Source organism: Stegodyphus dumicola, chromosome 9 (genome assembly GCF_044657685.1).
Source record: "Stegodyphus dumicola isolate Sdum_Otavi_A_Nest chromosome 9, ASM4465768v1".
Taxonomy (NCBI): domain Eukaryota; kingdom Metazoa; phylum Arthropoda; class Arachnida; order Araneae; family Eresidae; genus Stegodyphus; species Stegodyphus dumicola.
The window spans coordinates 28,792,091-28,811,561 of NC_140776.1; the positions used below are offsets into that span (position 1 = coordinate 28,792,091).

The 19,471-nt window shown below is 31.7% G+C and overlaps 1 protein-coding gene across 1 annotated transcript in view; it reads left to right on the forward strand.

Annotated features, from left to right (window-relative positions):
* The window catches only part of LOC118189266 (solute carrier organic anion transporter family member 74D-like), a 78,301-nt gene extending 65,742 nt beyond the window's left edge, over nucleotides 1–12,559 (forward strand). Inside the window, exons 8-9 of the mRNA XM_085823320.1 lie at nucleotides 8,248–8,312; nucleotides 12,120–12,559. Coding sequence (XP_085679446.1) covers nucleotides 8,248–8,312; nucleotides 12,120–12,415 — 361 coding nt within the window. The 3' untranslated portion in view covers nucleotides 12,416–12,559. The remainder of the gene's footprint in view (nucleotides 1–8,247; nucleotides 8,313–12,119) is intronic.
* The last annotated feature ends 6,912 nt before the right edge of the window (nucleotides 12,560–19,471 follow it).

Consider the following 19,471-nt stretch of genomic DNA (forward strand, 5'->3'; position numbering starts at 1 on the left):
GATTTATTTTCTTTTTCTACTTTTGTCAAACTTCTATGCACCTGAGTTTCAGGAATTGCCATGTAACCTCGTCGATATCTCTGGCTGATACTCATATAACTTTTCATCCTCTCCAATTGAGAATTAAGTTTTTCAAAGAACATTGAAGAACCCAAGAAAAAAGTTATTATCAAAAGCAATGAAGATATGACGTTGAAGAATAAGAGGACAGGTTTAATATCGTCGTATTTTAAACCAGATTCTTTGATGTTTGCACACTTGCAGGCTTGGCAGATTCCATCGAGATGCACGGGTTTAAAATAATTTTTAATTCTGGGCAGCATAAAACTTTCGCATTTGCATGGTTCATAGAGTTTTGTCGAGTTGTAACCGACATTTTCTTTCAAATAAGGCATGGTTATTGTAACTCCATTGCAGTAACATCTACACTCTTGGATTATATGTGCCTGGTACACAATCCACCACAGCCAGCAAAATAAAGCGCATGATAAGAATAGTGTAAGACCAAGAGCACGCATTGCAATCATACTGCATATAAATGAACTTGTAATCCTTAAAAACGTACTGAAAAAGAGAATTAGAAACCTGATCTGCCTTTTTCACACTACCGATGTTTCCTGCTATTTGCCTGTTCTAAAGTTTAACTTGGATTCTAAGTCATTCTCTCCTATACTTAATCTCTCTGATCTGTACAAAAACGCCAGAGATAATCACAGATATCTCTTGTCGTTTACGTATCTTTAATTGCAATTTGGACACTGAATCATTTACTCTTTTTTAGTTTCTGATCTCTGAAGAGGATTTCAAATAGCTAAAACTAGTCATTAGCAAACTGAAAACTCAAATACAGAGCCATTATCATTCCGAATGTATCCAATTTTATCTTAGAACATGAATCATTAATTCTTTTATAGGAAATTGATCTAAATTTGACGGCAAAAACACAACTTTCATCACGATATACAACTGAAGAAAGATATAATATTTTAAGCTATTCGACTAGGTTCGACGCCCAAATTTTGGAAAACAGTACAAATAAATCTTGTTATTTATCAGTTATTAATGTTATTTAGCAGGGTTAATGAGTATTATTTAGCAGAGTACTATTTAAAATGATAAAAAATAGGTGATAAACATATTATCGAATAATATATATATATATTTTTACATTTTGGGTTAAAAACTAGTAAATTTCAGGATTACTAGATACTATCCCACAAAAATATACATGAATATTTTGTTTTTATTTTTGTCCCTTATATTTATTAAGGTATAAGGAATTAAACGGTCTAAAATCTAAGTGATAAAGTAAAATGTCTATTAAATATATTTGTTTGAGTTCATGCACTAGCGATTTTTTGCGAAATTTCTCTCTTTTCATTTACACAATGGTCTGAAAAAATTAGATATGTATGTAAACCTAAACTTTTAGTCCATTTAATTCACAAATTTTCATAGAATATTCGTGGAAAGTTTCGAAGACTTTACTATAGCAATATTTTAAGTTAGGGTTTATTTTCGCAACATAAAAGTTGAAAAAAATCAAGTTTTTCAAAAAATAGATATAATCTAATGTAAAAACACAAGCAGAAGGAAAAGAAAATGTTGCCGATTATGAAAATTAAACTGAAAAATTTGTCTTGTTTAAAAGCAATGGATAACAAACAAAAGGTTCAAAATCATCTTTTGAACATCACCAAAAGTGTTCAAAGGAAAAATTGTCATTTTAAAGTTATTTAGAGTAATTTGTGAACTTTTAGACATCATCTTCCGTGTTCTTAAACAGAAACACCCGGTTCCCGGGGCAGAACAAGAATAACCATATTTCTGCTTCTAAAGACTGGAGAGACAAATCAAAAGTAGTTTTCGATAGCTTAATGTATAAGTTCTAAAATCATATAATAAAAAAAAAATGGACGATTAGGACGTAGTCGGATATCTTAAAACCTATTAGATTGAAATATTCGCGCATCAACGTAAATGCATGACGCTATAACAAAGTGTTTCCTTCCACTATTTTCATATTTAATATTATTTATCCGTAATTAAATTAAGTAACATCAGATTTGTAAAACTCTGATCATATACTTCATTTAAAATACTCATGGAGTGCTATGAAAATAATACCATATTTCATTTAAAATACTCTAGATGGCTGAGGGTATATCAGTGCTTTTAATTTAAAAATATATCTAAAAGTATTACTGAAACTGTTTGTAATAATTTCAATGCAGTATAGAGCACAAAAATCTAATGGAAATTATTAGGACTATTTAACGAAGTGACAATTGTTTAAGGTTTATAACGTTACATAATTTTTCTCCCTCTTATTATATTGATTTTAATTAAATGCTACTTGTATTAAATTTAGCTTTAAATTTTTGATAAATAGTTTTGAGTGCTTTCTAACTGTTATGGTCACCGTTATTTAAACTGTGTCCAAGTACGTCTTGTTTTAAGAGGGATTAATATTCCTTTCTCTCAATCGCAACGTCTATGCACTAATAAGGAACGGTGCTGTAAATGCGGGGAGGAACATTGGCGTAACATATGCCCACTAAAGAAAGAAGAAAAGCCAATCTGTCTATTTTGCAAAGAAAGTCACTTCAGCAGCCACCGAGGATGTGCAGTTTACAGGAGAAAGTTCGACAAGGTAGTAAAGAAAAATGTCCAGATAAAACTGAAAGAATTCATAGAAAAGAAAGGAGACTTTCCAAAACTAACGGACGAAGAAAAGAAAGAAAACAGAAGCGTCGGCAAACCGCTATTCAGCGAAAAAGTATAGAAGAAATTCCCGAAGATGCTAGACGAGATCAATGAAGTAATGTCCTGGTTGCAGGACGCGAAAATTCAAGACTTCATAAATAACATTATTGACCATATGGACAAAATCAAGAAAGCTAAAAGTACAGGTAAAAAGCTAGCAGCCGGTTTCCGGGCGCGTAATGGCAGACCGCACATTGAGTTGAACAATGTTAAGCAAATTTCGCTTACTGCGCATGCTTGATGGTGTACCTTTGACGCGGGGAGAAATATTGGCGACTAAGCAACCCTACGCTAGCTTATTCGTGATCACCATGGCTGTCGAGTGTGTTCGAATGATGTTTACAACTGTAATGTTGTGGAACTTTGCTTATTAGTTATTTTAACGTCCATACCGATTGCATTTGCTTATTTTTCTAATATATATTTCATTGTAATTTGTCAATAACAGTGCATTTAATATTTGTTAACATATGTTCGTAATAATTCGTTATTTAAATGTAATTTGTTTACATGTTATAATTCAGTAATTGTAAACTGGAGTATCTCGCTTAGTTTGTTAGCGTATATTCGCGCTTTTATTTTCTCATTTCAAAGAATTTAATAACTAGCATTAAGGAATTGTAAAATTTCTTCAGTGTTATTTGCAAGCACTTGTTATATTCCTCAGTGTTTCTTTATGTATGTATGAAAGGAACTTATGGTAAATCCTGAATTGTTTTTATTGCTTAAAAGTATAATGAATAAATTTTCAACTAATATATCCTAAATTTCAGTCTTTTTCTGAACGAAAATGTGTACAGTTCCAAAGGAATGTGCAGAATTTCATAGGTATTATATTTTACATTTTGAATGCAAACACTGCTTCACATTACTTCGCAATAATTTCAGCTTTCTAGTTGTTTGAACAGTACAGCAAAAAATAGTATTTTAACACAGTAATTAATTTACATTTACATTATACTCTACGAAGATTTAAACGCCAGATTTGTTTACAATCAGATGGCGGTACATCTACCATATACCGTATTTATCTTCTTTTCAAATCGCGCCAACATAGTAATTACGCCAAATTGTTTCTGGGCATGCGCAGTATGCGATATTCGTTTAACACTGTTCAACTCAATGTGCGGTCTGCCATTACGCTTTCCGGGCAGCGATGTACATTATAAAGATCGCAGAGGAAGAAGATTAGTTTGGAAATAGAGTGGAAATGAAGGAAATCAAGGACTTAATTCAATTTTGCTAAGCTTAGCAAAATTTTCCATCACCAGATTCAAGCAGCAGCTATCGGGGTCAGTTCTTGGGTGGGTGACCACCCACGTGACGAGCCTCGACGAATCACATGTTCCAAAGGCGGAGCTGAAAGTTGCAACTGACTGAGGAGAATTTAGAACTCGATCTTATGGCTTTGCCGTCTTAAAATTTGTGTCTTCCGTCCCCAGGACGCGGTGTACAAGATAGTGCCCCTTTTATCTAATCCTTTATCACCTTTTATCCGCACAGATACCATATAATAAAAATACCGCTGGAGCCCAAGGGCCAAGATATCTACTGATAAGTAGTCTTTTGTAGTAGAGACCAGATGTGAAACTCATGATTCAGATCCAGACTCCTTTCCCGTGTCGATTTTTAAGAACAGATGGAGCTTAAAGTGTCAAATCTGTAAGCAGTGGCGTAACTAGAACTCTTGGGCCCCTATGCAAAAAAATTTCCTGGGCCCTTTTCCCTATAAATTTAATGTGCTTAAAAATAAATAAATAAAAAACGCGAAAATAAAAAAAAAAAAAAAAAAATCAGCGATTCCAGGAGCCAATGTTTTCATGATGATTTTTATCACATCTAGATTAATTGTTAAAAAATAAAAGCGCGTTCTTAGGGAACCAGTTGAAAGATGCGTAACGTGAAGAAAGAATAAAAAGGAAAATAATTAAATGAAAATTTGCTTTAGTCTGGGTATTTGACGTCAGATGATTTTAATTCAGTTAATTAAGACTTTTTGTGTGAGTGCGAGAGACAGATTTTTTTCTCCTTTCATTGAGATGCATACTGATAGTAAATGAAAGAGTCTATATAAAATGAATAAGTCTATATAAAAAAAGGAACATGTCGACGTAGGATGCATTAAGAAAAGGAAGGAAATATGTCTACTGATTATTCGATTATAATGCGAATACAGAAACATATACAAAAACACATTAATACATAAAATAAGTACTTTATAATAAATAGTTACAATTAATTTCCACTTCCACCGCTTTTTGATTTGGGGTCGCCTTTAATAATTTTCAGGTTTGAGACTTAATAATACAAAGAAACTTTTCCTATTTTTCGCTCACTGCTATCCCCAAACTAGGGTAGGTCACGAAGTTATTATTTCATAGTCGAATGCTGGAATTTTAACTTTTGCAAACACTAGCTGTGTCAGGTGCTTCCAAGGGCCTCCTATCTGCGTCATACAAAGAATTGCGTCATTGCACCAAACAGGTAGGGGGTCCTTAAAAACTTAAAAGAAAACGAATTTTATTATCTACATATACTTAAGGATTCTAAAGCTAAAAGTAAATTGGAGTCAAATGAAGGCTATTCCTCAACTATATTAATATTAACAATCGTGCAAAAGGGGTTTAACACAAAATCAAAACATATCAAAATTAAAATAAGAATTTATGGTAGTACAAATTCTAAAATAAAAATGAAAAGCAAAAGGGAAAAAAATACAAGATAAAAAATATCAATTAATCTTCTTTTATTGAAATTCTAATTCCGAACTAATCAAAGGAAAATGAATTAAAGCTTCTATATATATATGTAATGGAATCCGTCTTTTAAGTTTAAACATGTAAATGTAGTTTAGCAGGACATTTAAGGGCCCTCTAAGTCTTCGGGCCCCTATGCGACGGCATTCCTTGCATACCCTTATTTACGCCACTGTCTGTAAGACTACCTAAAGCCTGGTTACTATGGCAACAATGCTTTCCTTCCTCTGTACTCGTTTGGCGGGAATGTTGAGTAAGCCATAAACCATTTAAACACATCTTTTCAGTTGAACAAAAGACCTGCTGTCATTTCTTCCGTCTGTAACTCAAAGCCTGCAGGGTATATTTTGACCAGGAATAAAGAACTTTTCCACTTATGTGTTAAATGAAAGCTATCTGTGAGATATAGGCAGCAGTCGCAGTTCTCTTCTTAAAAGTATAGTTATATTACCAGTAAGGTGACCAGATTTTCCGAAAGGCAAAGCGGGACGCTAGGATCAAAATTTGGGTGGTGGGGAAGGAGGGTGGGTGAGAGCTAAGCCCCTCTGAAGGTGAAAATACGGAGTGCAAAATTTTTAGTGACGTCACATTGTCCTGTAAAAAATTACCGATCATTTGCGAATTAGCGTGTGTGTTAAACAGACTTTACTATTGAAAGAAAAAAGTAGAATTTATCCATATCTCACACTGAATCAATTATCAAGTCAACAATCATGGATTTTGGGATCTGGACTGAGACAACTCATGCGCTTTCAGTAAGAGTAAGAGCGAACAAAGAATAAAAAAAAAAGCAGTCGGAAAATAAAAGTAAAGGACGTGGGCACCATCCCTTTACCGTTATGGTTAATTGGTAATAGCACCACGTCCACCCTTATCTAGAGACTAGTGGGACTACAGGTCATACTTTACAGTACTTACGATATCGTACAATATAAATAAACCATACAATTTCCTACATATGCATGATACAGTATATAATCAAACAGGATTATTAAAGCATAATGCTGGTGCGTATACAGTTAAAATGCAAAATACTAAGTATCAATTAATTATATGATTTTATGTATGAATAATATAATAATATTTAATCATATAATTAATTGATACTTAGTATTTTGCATTTTAACTGTATACGCACCAGCATTATGTTTTAATAATCCTGTTTGATTATATACTGTATCATGCATATGTAGGATAGTGTATTTTTTTTTCTTTTTTTAATTTTCTTTATTAATTTTTTTATTTTATTTTTTAAGGTTTTTATAAGGTTTTATTAGGAGCAGAATGTGGAATATAGGATCATACAAATACAGGATCAAGTCGTGAGGATCATTGAAAAGTACATACTTAATGTGCTTCACAAATTCAGTCATAAGTATCATTCATACAAACGTAAGCATTCTGGAACAACAAAAACCAAAAATGGTGTACCCTCATATTTGCTACAATACACTACACTGGTACAGTAATTTCTTATGAAATATTTCACTTTTACATTTGGCAAGAGCCTTGAACATCATACGACTGACAGTCCGACTTTGGCCCGTTCATCACCAGCTTTGAAGCAGGGCATCCCGAGCGGCGGGTTCGAGTGTCTTCCACTTCTAAACCACCAACCTCTCTAAAGGACACTCGGCTCGCCTGTATTTTGAAGGCCCCCGGACCGCACAGATACCATACATTTGCAAACATTCATGCCTTCTTCGAGATTCGAACCCGGGCCCTTCGATATGGCACTACCACTTTCTTATTTAGGAAGCATATGCATCAGTTACATTTCACATTAGACAAATATGTTCCTGGTATCTTTTTGGTTACAGCCGTTCTGTCAAGTGAAGAAGAGGATTCTCTGCACCTTTTAAATTACGGAGAACGTAACAGTAAAGAAGTACCTAAATTTATATAACTGCTATCACAGCAATGAAATAATTAATATTAAGGATTATTAAATATTTCTAAAATTCAAAAATACTTTTAGTTTATGAAGACCTTACAATATAAATGCTGATTTTAGGGCGTAAATCTATAATAAATCGAAACTGTGCAAACATATGAAAACAAATGTTTAGCAGCACTCGGCTGTGTAATTGCTTCATAGCTGTCAAAATTACACATGATTTCACTTTTTATGATAAGTTCGCTATATTTAAGACTTAGATGGGAAACGTTAAAAGACTTAGATGGGAAACGTTTTTTAATTTACGTTTATTTTATAAACTCTGATGCAATGGTAAATATCGATTTTGCTACAAAAACGTTTTAAGGTATTCCTAACTAAGGTTGTTCAAAATTTTGTTGTACGAGTTCCTTGTGCGGTGGCTTAATGATGCCACTATCATACCTAAAGCTTCAAAAATTCCAAATACGATGAATAACTGCAGCTAACAGCAAATCCAAATAATCAAGAGGAAATTTTATTTATTTTTCCCCTCTCGTACGTTATTTCAGTAAACATTTAATAGGGGAAGAAGTAACTTTATTTCTTTTAAAAAAATGGGGGAAAAAAGAGAGGCACTTTTCTAACAAAATTAAGCAGTAAACTTATTTTTCACTTGCCTAAGCGCAGATACCTTTTGTTGAATGTTTCTGATAGAAAGGTATATTTCTGGGAGGAATAAAAATGAAAGAAAGTGTTGGAATTTTGCATGAACTTTCTCTGCAAATTTAAGCAAATATTAAGTGATATTTCATTGAATTTTTAACTTTTCATTTCACTTCTTTTCAGATGTGTACATCCTGAAGATAAAAGTACGGCTCTTGGAGTGAAAGAAGCGTTGATTTCGCTTTTCTGTAAGAATTTTAATCATTAATTTTTTTAATTTTATTTTTTAGTTACAATTTACACATGAGTAACCTATAATTTTTATTTCCTTTTTGAGTTTTTATATAGCATAATAAAAATATAGTTAAAACACAAATTCTGGGTCGAAACTGTGTCATAAGAAACGTATGCTATTAATTGTGCTAAATGTGAAACATTCAAATCTTTCAATACTAAAATTCTAAAAAAAAAAAAAAAAAAAAAAAAAAAGAATTGGAAAGACTGATGCTTAGCACTTTTTCCATCATTCAAATCTTCCACGTTTAACCTGACAATCAATTAAATAATTTAACTCAAAATTTTGGGAAGGCTAGTTTCGTTGACGTTAAAAAAAAGTTTAATGCACTTGGCTAATAACGTCTTCGGATTTTTCAGTTAGATGAGATTTATTTTTACACCACTTGCTCTTTATCATGTCTCAAAGAAAAAAAGGCAAGTGTCAGATCGGGAAATTTGTGTGGCCAAAATTTTACTCAAATAAATTTGAAAAAAAATGAATTTCGCATGGTGCTTTGGGGCCTGAAGAAGCGCAAGCATGCAAAAGTAAACACCATACAATGCAACAATTCAACACCCATGCATGCGGTAACATTTTCAAGGTTAACGTGAACATTTTGAGAAATGTATTTTAGAATATGGAAAAGCTCATTTAATTGTACTCAGGTGTGAAAGGAGAACATTAAGACTATATGGTGTGAACTTTATTAATTAACTCTATCTGAGAGACTTATAATACACCTAAAGCAAGATTCACTAATAAATAAAAGACGAATCGTAACCCTAGTGAACTTTAGATGAACTCACATTTTCTGATATAAAATTTACAGAATTGAAATCTCAGTGACGTTATATAATAACTCAAAAGGGAACTTAATATCAGTCTATGTGGTCAGTGGGATATAGACGAATCGTAATCCTAGTGAACTTTAGATGAACTCACACTTTATAATATTTACAGAATTGAAATCTCAGTGACGTTATATAATAACTCAAAAGTGAACTTAATGTCAGTCTATGTGGTCAATCGAGTACAGACGAATCGTAATACTAGTGAACTTTAAATGAACTCACACTTTCTCATATAATATTTACAGAATTAAAATCTCAGTGACGTTATATAATAACTCAAAAGTGAACTTAATGTCAGCCTATGTGGTCAACGGGGTATATGCAAATCGTAATCCTAATGAACGTTAGATGAACTCACACTTTATAATATTTACAGAATTGAAATCTCGTGACGTTATATAATAACTCAAAAGTGATCTTAATGTCAGTCTATGTGGTCAATGAAGAACATGAACTTTCTAAGAGTATATGAAGTGAACTTCATTCAATTACTTTATCTCAATGACTTTTAAAACAGAATAACTAAAACATACTTAGTAAAGGATTTAACAAATAAATCCTGTACTTAGTCATATTTTAGCATTGACAGTATCTCTATGTATGTTCACAGACTGTTCATCCTCACGTTGTATGAGATTATTTACCCAGTATAAGTAAAATTTCTTGTATTTTCAGAGAATTTATACATGCCGCTGATTTTCAGGCCAGCTTGGCTAGATCTGGCAGATTGTAGATGTTCACACAGAATGAGCATCTGTTGATAGTCCTTTATAAAGGGCGTGCAATTACTCATTCTTGTGATAACCTGTATGGAATACAAGCACGGCATATTTTGCATTGCTGAATATAAATGCATGTGAATTTTGATGCCATTATCTCTCAGCATCATACTTTTTATAGGAATTAGGGCTTTTAGCTACAGAATTATGATAAAGAATATATTATTAAATATAAACTAATGGTGCACTATTAAGAAGCACGTACATTGTTTTTAAATTTTCAGGTTTTTTTTTATCAATTTCGGATATATTTTTATTAGGTACACTTGTAATTTGAAAGAAACATTAAAGACTCCCTTTCGCAAGATCGCAAGAAATTTCCTTTTTAAATATTCTAATTTCCGACTCTATAGTTTGTCTACAAAAAACGTTTGTTACGATAAATTGATTATGTCAGACCATGCGAGGTTACCTGCCTCATAAGAGGTGCTTTCGTGGATGGCTTGTATACACATGGCGCAAACCATAAGAAATATTTTTACTCCCCTACTCACAGAAACTGTACGTGGGAGGAATGAATTAAAACAATTACATAAAATAAAATCTGATGTGGAAGCCATGACTTCCTTGTACGGTCCATTAAATTATGTACATTTTTTACTGCATTTTATTTAAATTTATTTCCTCGATTTACTCTATCTTAATTAACCGATCCCGCAAGGCAAGTTGAAAATGACATCAAAAATTGCGAATTTTGAAAATAAATATTCTGGTCAATTCTTGTCGTGCTGGAATCATACGTCTTATAATTTTATTTTTTTATAACGAGTGTAAAATTTTCCCAAACATAAGTATAGAAACCAGGAGACACCATTAAATAGATTTCTTTATCTGTAAAAAAATATTATATATATTTTTTAATTCGACATTGACAAAGCATGAATAATTTCGTCCTTTAAAACACTTCTTTAACTGGAAGTATATGACTACGACCAACGATTGCCAAAATAAAGGCCGACTAAAGACTTTTAAGCCGAATAAAGAGAGTATACAGATATATATATATATATATATATATATATAAATTTAAACAAATTTAAATTCTTTACAAATACGTATATATGTATACGTATGATAAAAAATGTGTTATAATTTCTAAAAGAAATATTAATAATATCTCTGGACTGCGTCATTTCTTGACAAAGCTGTACCAGAGCTTGCGTAATACTTAATGACGTTGGAATGAAGTAGCTGATTCGGAACCTAAGCTCTGAGAACTGAAATTTTCCTAATCTAAACCCAAAGCTTCGTTTTAGCGATTATCCATATTAGATTAATGTGTCCTTCTCTTGTATCCCTGTTGCTTCTTGGATGCCATTTCTTTGTGATTTCTTCCTGTCGCAAAAGTATTTAATTCTGAAAAGAGGCACGGTTAGAGTGGTGCCAAGTGAAATGCGATTACAAATGTGAATTTAAATAAAAATGGAATTTAGTCTGCCTAGAATGCCAAGTTATTCAAATCCATAAATTAATTAGGGATTTGCATTATACGCAGTCAAAATTCTTCCTCTTCAATACGCCATTTCCGTACTTCGTCATCAGTATTTTCTGCTTTGCTGCGTCCTTTTCATCTTTTTTTTTATTATACACAAACACACACACACACACACGCACAAACATATATATATATGCTTGGTACTGCTGAATGCAGTAAAAAAGGAAAGTACGTAAATAGATGCTTGGTATTCATACAGCAGTACCATATACGAAATTTCAACTTTGTACTCTAATCATTCAGTTATGCCAGATACATACATACGTACGTACGTATACGCCCGTCATGAAATATAATCTCTTTTGAATCGACTTTAATCCAATTTACAATCTGTTTCGGAAAAAAAGAGGCCTTTATTCTACCTCTGCATACATAACGTCACGCAAAATATTCGCCCAAATGGATTTGGAAACCATCAAAATAGATATTTCAGTTCAAATATAATACCTGAAATTTTTCGAGATTAAAATACTTCCTTTACTTCATACAAGGAAGTAAAAATGCATTAAATTTCTAATTTTTAACATGTAAAAAAATATTTTATTAAGATTTTGTTTCAATTCATTTTAGATATTTTAGATTTATTAGCTTAAAAACCAATTTCTTTTCTTGCTGATTTTCTCATTACTGAAACACTGATTTATTTGTTCTAGGTTTCATACCATACCCGGTTGTGTTCGGTGCAATAGTAGATTCCACGTGCTTGATTTGGGAGGAGAGTTGCGGGCAGACTGGAAACTGTTGGTTTTATGACTTAAAGAATTTGAATTATTCGTTACACAGTGTAGCGGCTTTGAGCACCGTTTGTGGTGCAATATGTACGTATATTGTCTATCGTCTCAGAGGAAGACTTTACGATTTATATGAAGATGATGACAATAGCACCAAGAAAAAGGAAGAACAAATCGTGAAACTGGATACTGTATCTAACACTGTGACTCGATTATAAAGAACAATTGTGAGTGAGAAAAGTATTACGCAGTAAATGCAAATGGCAGTGTTTCCTTTGCTATGAAGTAACAAACCATAAAAATGTTACAAAAATTCATTTAAAAATAATAAAAAGTAAATCTGAAAGGTTTTAAATTTTAAAGTACGTCCCAAAGAGGCGTTTTTTTTTTTTGTTTTGTTTGTTTTTTTTTAGCATTTTGTGTGTTACCTTTATTTATCAAATATCACGTCCTTCGCACTTAAACCATAAAATTCATTTCATGAGTAATATCGCAAAATAATTTTAAATTGAGCATATCTTTAGATTTTCCAATGCACAGTCTCCGCATTGGGGATAAAAATGTGTTTTCTGTACAACGTTGCCGTTGCTCGCTTTAAAAACAAAGATATCTAGAGCCATCAATTTTTGAATAACCTAGTTCTCCCTTCCTTCTCCCCCCCCCCCCGAAAAAAAATATGGGCACCTGGAAACCCGAATGTTGGATTTCGACTTTGTATTATCTATTTCAGATTTTGTTAAACTTTACTAATTTTTACTTAAGAAGCTCAATGATTTCAAAGCGAGCAGTGGCGACTATTGTGTAGAATTAAATATTTTTATCTACAGTACGCGAGGACAATATATCGGAAATTCAACAGATATGATGTTTTTAAATATTTTTAATCCAAAGGGGCGTTAGCCGAAATGCTCTCAAAACGTGTATGTATGTATTTGTAAATGAAAAACGCCCCTTTGGGCTTAATATAAGTTCTGAAATATTTGAGATTTTTTTTCATATATTTTAATTTTTTTTCCGAATCAAATATATATATATATGCAGTCAGTTTTATATGTCTTCATCTAATCAAATTATGTTAACCTGTTTGATATACATTTATAACATTATAGCAACTTCTGTAATAATTTTCTTCCAAGACCGACAATTTGAGAAATTTAGTACCGAGGACTCTTCCTATAGATTTCTTGCTCAAGCAACAAAAAATTTATTTCCGATTACCCTTTCTGTGGACTTCCAACTAAGCAATAAAAGAGGAACTTGGAACACTATGATTGTGGTCTTTCTAGCATTGTTTTGCTGCACATTTTATACCGCAAGGATCATTAACAGGGAAAAGAAATGCAGTAAACTGTACAATTTTGCTTTAAAAATTACAATACACTTTGCTCCTACTTAGCCGTGGGAGAAAAATTTCGTCACTTACTCAAAGGGGGGAAACCCGTCAAGGGGTGGGAAACCCGAAATATCTCAGATTTTATGTTACTTAGAAAGGGACATTTTTTTTTTTTTCACATTTACACATACATACACATTTCGAGAACATTCGGGCTAACGATACTTTGCGATAAAAATATTTAAAAGCAGCATATCTTTAGAATTTCCGACGAACAGTCTGGCGCGTTGGAGATAAAAATATTTTATTCCCAACATAAATTTGTCAATGTGTTGTCAATGCTCGCGTTGAAATCGTTGTGTTTCCTAGTAAAAACTTCGTCATACTTTAAAAAATATGAAACAGAAAATAAAAAAGTTCAAAATTCAAGACTCGGGCTTCCAGGTGCCCATATTTGGGTGGAGGACTACGTTATTCAAAATTTGATGACTCTAGGTATTCTTGTTTTTTCAAAATGCGAAAAACCTTCATATAGATGCTTCATAATTTAATTCCTTTAAATATAATACAGGAGCGATAGTATTTAGTGGCAACAATTTGAAATGTGAAACAGCTTTTTATGGTGATTTGAAGCAAAATGCCGTTTCGAGACTAGTAGCCCACCTGGAATAACGCTCCTTTGGGCTAAAGAAATCGACTTGATTTATGTGCAGATTTTAGACCAAAACTTAAAAGCTTACATAGAACGTAAAAAGGCTGTGCAAAAATCGCATACTCATCTATGGTTTTAAAGTACACCAACATTTACTTAATATGTAGTTCATATAGTAAAGATTATCCAATCCCTAATATCCTTGATTTATTAAAAATCCATACAAACTTTCTTCTGGTAACTTATTTACTTAATACTGATGCACAATTAAATAAACTTCAATCATTTAATGTTGCTAATTAAATTAGATTAATCTAATTACAGCTAAACAAATTTAATGTATTAATTATTCTAAATTTTATGCTACACAACATTTGCATTTTTAAAATATTAAGGTACTGTTATTAACATACGCAAAAAGTCGCTTTCAAGGGGGATGATTATGAAAACTTATGTATTTCACACAAAATAAAATTAAAAGAAGAAATATTCATTGAATTATAAATACTTTATACTTTGAATCCCATAAATTTCAGTTATTTTAAATGGGTACTATCACAGAAAATACATATAAATACTTAGATTAACATTTTCTTAAAATTTTAAGCACAGATATTTTATTAAAATATTTAAAAGACATTTTTAAACCTTACATTTTTAACATTTGAGAGTTATTGTAAATCGACTAAACCAAATGATTTCAGTTTAGGCACGTGACAGAAGTCTAACTTAGAAATTCCTTTGCAAAGAATGACATGGCAACCGAAGGAATATCTCAAATAAAATCTCGGCAGTAGAGTTTTGTGATAATTACATTTTTAAATCACGGGAATATAATAATTACATTTTTAAATCACGAATTACACGGAAATAAAACAAAAAGTAGCCATTTCGATAGATTTCCCTGTTTGTTTGAATTTTATGTAAAATATCACTGTTTCCTAGATTTGATGTTTCGACAATCTTGCACTTAAATTGAATTTGTTTAAGGAATTATTTTTCGATATTTATTAATTGTTGAAGTTGCCCATTTATTGCAAATTAAAAATGTTTAATCTTTGTGAAAAAATTCTGTACTTTCCTAATGTATTTGCTCTAGCAGAATAATACATTTCTGGTATGTTTCTCAAAATAAGTCACATTTTCTAGAAATTTTGAAGCAGAAAAGGTAACAGTATTTCATAGCATTTCAGTAACAATTTGATATGAGAGCAGTCATAGCATTCATACATTCATTCACTGCGTATCGATTATGTATACGTATTTACGCTTAAAAATGCATGCTCGACTCATGTTAATAAATTATCATTTTATTTTTTCATTCTTGAATAACGAACAAAGCTCTTTTGATAATTATCACTTCTCATTTTAATTGAATTGAAAAATATAAGTTATAACTTCAAATATATATTAACATCAAAGTGATTGATTTTAAACCAAAAAGAACATGAAACAACATGTAAAATTTATTGAGTATGATTTAATTAATGAAATTATAAAAATCTATGTTTAGAATTTTGCGACGTTGAATTGAAAATTAGGCATTACAATTACATTCCAGTACAGAAGACAGAAAATATTCATAAAAACTTTCATATGCTAAATATATTGGATTCTAGAAACGTGAAGTTAAAATCCTTGAGTTTTATATAATAGGAGTTTCAATGAAATAATATTTACCTTCGATAACATTTATCGCTGCATTATTAACAAAAGTATATGCTAATACTGACAAATAAGCAATCTTGAATATTTCACCATATTCAGAACATCAAAATTTAATTGATCACAATTTCATTGTGTAAACAAGAAATTATATGAATATTATATATGTGTGTTATTAATCGTTCATTGAGTTCAGTATCTGTGTAACATCTAGACCAAAACTAAACAAGAAATTCAAAGACCAAGAAATTAAACATCCTATCATTGTTAAAAATACTGAAAAATTGTAACGAATTTTCTCATGAATTTCCATATACTTCAAGAGAACTTCCATATACTTTATAAACTTGAATACTATGAAGTATCACATATTTGGATATTTACTCGCTCTCTTACAGTTGCATTAGCATTTCGGCACTGTTGTTTATATTTGAAAGAATTATTTTAAACACTGCTACAGCACCTAGGAAAAACATCATTGAGAAAAGTATGCTCCATATGATGTCGGAATAGTTATTGTCGAATTCAAGGCTGTTATTTGTAACATACCATCTTTTAAGTTCCGTGCACTTGCAGATTTGGCAGGGTGCACTGGCATTTTCTGCATGGAAGTAAGTGGCAATACTCGGAAGGAAATATTTCTGGCAGTTGTACAAGTCATCTCTATTCTTACTGCTTTCTTTGGCACTTTTCGAAATAGGTACTATTATCATAATATCAGAGCAGGAACATCTACATTCTTCTACACTTTGTGTTATACTTGCCTTGTAAAATATCCAGCACAATCCGAAGAATCCAACACCGAAACTTAAGAACAAAACCAAGCGCAAAATATTCATACTGACAAATATTATTATATACTGGCAAATATTACTTTATGTTATTTAAGGGCAAAAAGTCGTCGGAGAGGCAAAGTTAGAATTTAGACATTGTGTTTTCCCATTGTGTCCTTAATCTAAAACTTAAACACTGAATCATTCTTTTCTGGTAAATCTTGATTGTGTGTAAATTTAGTCTTTAGTCGGTAACCTCCATTAATTTTGTTGATCTTCGTTTATCTTTTTCATCAATCCAGAGATAATAAGCACAAATTCAACTGAATAGAAACTAACAACTGATAACAGCCAAACGCAAATACTTTGTCATCCCCATTCGTGTACTTTCAATCCTATCTTAAAAATGACTAGTAATTTTTTATGTTGCAAATTGATTGCAAATTAGAAGCATCAACAACAATTTTGCTTTTCAGTTTATTTGTTTTGGGAAGGGAATTTCAGTTCTTAAAATAAATGCCACATTTTGCCTTAACACAATGGAGTATTAAAAAAAATGAAGAAAATCTGAAAGCTTTCAGATTTTATAATACGGTCAAAGGGGCGTTTTTTAACATTTTATGTGTCACCTCTATTTATTAAATATCATGTTATTCACACTTAAACCACATAAAATTCAATTCAACAGCAATATCACAAAATATATCAAAATAACATATCTTAAGAATTTCCGATCGACAGTCTCGCATGCTGGAGATAAAAATACCATTTTCTGTACAATGTTGCCATTGCTCTCTTTGAAATCGTTGAGTTTGTTAATCAAAAATTCATTAAAGGTTTACGAAATATAACAAAACGCCCGTGTTCGGATGGAGGATTACGTTACTCAAAAGCTGATGGCTTTAGGTGTCCTCGTTTTTTTACAATGCGACAAAAATGCTTACATTCATGCGCATTTTCCTTTATTTAATTTCTTTTAAAATAATACAGGACCATAATATTTCATGGCAACAATTCGAAAAAGGATTCCACCTTTCACATTGATTCAATGCAAAATTCCGTTTCGAGACCAACAACCTTTTCGAGCTAACGCTCCTTTGGGCTGGAAAAAATATTATGGTAGGCTCTCTCTTTTAGTTTAAAGAGCCGCTCGTGTTTGATGGTTAAAATTAGTAATAGAAGTGTAAGGATGCTATAAAACAAGTAAAATAAATAAAAGATTTCACACACACATATGCTTTATTTTTTATTTATTACATTTATTCATTCAAGGTAACCGACCGCGTTCAACAGCCCGATTTTGGCTAAAAATCTCAAACATATTTTATTTCACATTTTTAAAGGCCAGACTCTTAGCTATCAAAAGCAACTTTTCTTCTCTTGGTATGTTTATTAGAAGTGAAGATATACCAGTTTTTCTGGGAGATGATAAAGCGGAAGTTATTGTTTCCCACAGCGGAAGTGAAAGTTAAAATTGCAAATCAAAAATGCAATTTTCCCCCTTTTTATGTTATTTATTAACCAAATAATTGTAAGCATTTCAATTAACCTGGAGAATCTGGCAAAGTATTTTTATTGAGATCTTTCTCAGTTTCCTTTGGCAAAGTAAATAGTTGTGTATGTATGTCATGTACTAATAATCTGAGAACTTTGAATGCTAATTTTGATAATTTTTTTATGATTTATGTTCTTATGTTCATGAAACCATGATAGCTCTAAACGTTCCTCATAAAATCACCTGAAATTTTGCACACAGAGTTGAGATATTATTACGTATGATGGAGATTAAGAGTTAAAAGTTTAGCCTTACAGAATTTAAATTATGTAATTTTTCCTTCATTAGTCTTTGCATTAAAAAAAATTATGTTGACTAACATATTTAACCATACATTACTACGAATGAATGAATCAATATTATAGTATGAATGAACATTTTCCAATTACTCTACTTCACTGCATACGTATGGTTATACACATAAAATAAAGTAAACAATACATTTTATCATCTTAATTTTCTTTTCAGTGTTGTTTAATGTTTTTGTTAATTTGAATGTAAAAGTTTCAGATTTTTGCATGTATTTCACAAAATAATGATTTTTTTTATCACTTTTCTAGTCATTATACTTAAATGTGAGTGCAATCCAATAAAAATATCTCATAAATTCGGAAATATAACAAACATTTTGAAAAAAACCCTTCGAACGAAGTCCGTTAAAATGACCCTATGAAAAACTGGTGGATGATATGAGGTATACGATACATAGTTTGTCTGCAATTACATTCCTCGTAAATGTTAAATCTATAAATGAATTGTTAAGGGTACTTCCATAGTTACTTGGCACCATACTGAGATTAAAATGATGTTTCATAAAATAAAACGCCTTTCATTTCGAACACCACCCGAACACATTGACTGTCTACTAGACCAGCGGTCGCCAACCAGTGGTGGTCCGTGATAACGTTTTGCTGGTCCGCAGAAAAATTGGGACGTTTAGCGAAATTAGTTCTGAATTTAGCGACTTTTTAGCTACTTTTGCAGGTGTATCTAGCGACATTTGAAAATGAGAGTTGGCATCCGTGGAATATTGCTGTTATCAATATTAGCGCGAACTGGAATTCTCCTTCCTTTTGAATTACAAACATATGCTATTCTAGTTGTTAATAACACAGTTTTTCTCCGTGTCAATAGGCAATTGGTGTATTTTTATGGATGGAACTTGATGGAATTATAAACAAGAAAACAGATGGTTCGTCTGCATTCTTGTTTATAATTACATCACTGGAGGTTTCGGTTTTTGTTTTGTCTAACTGTTGATCGATGGCGCCATTGCTGAGTAAGCGATGATTATTA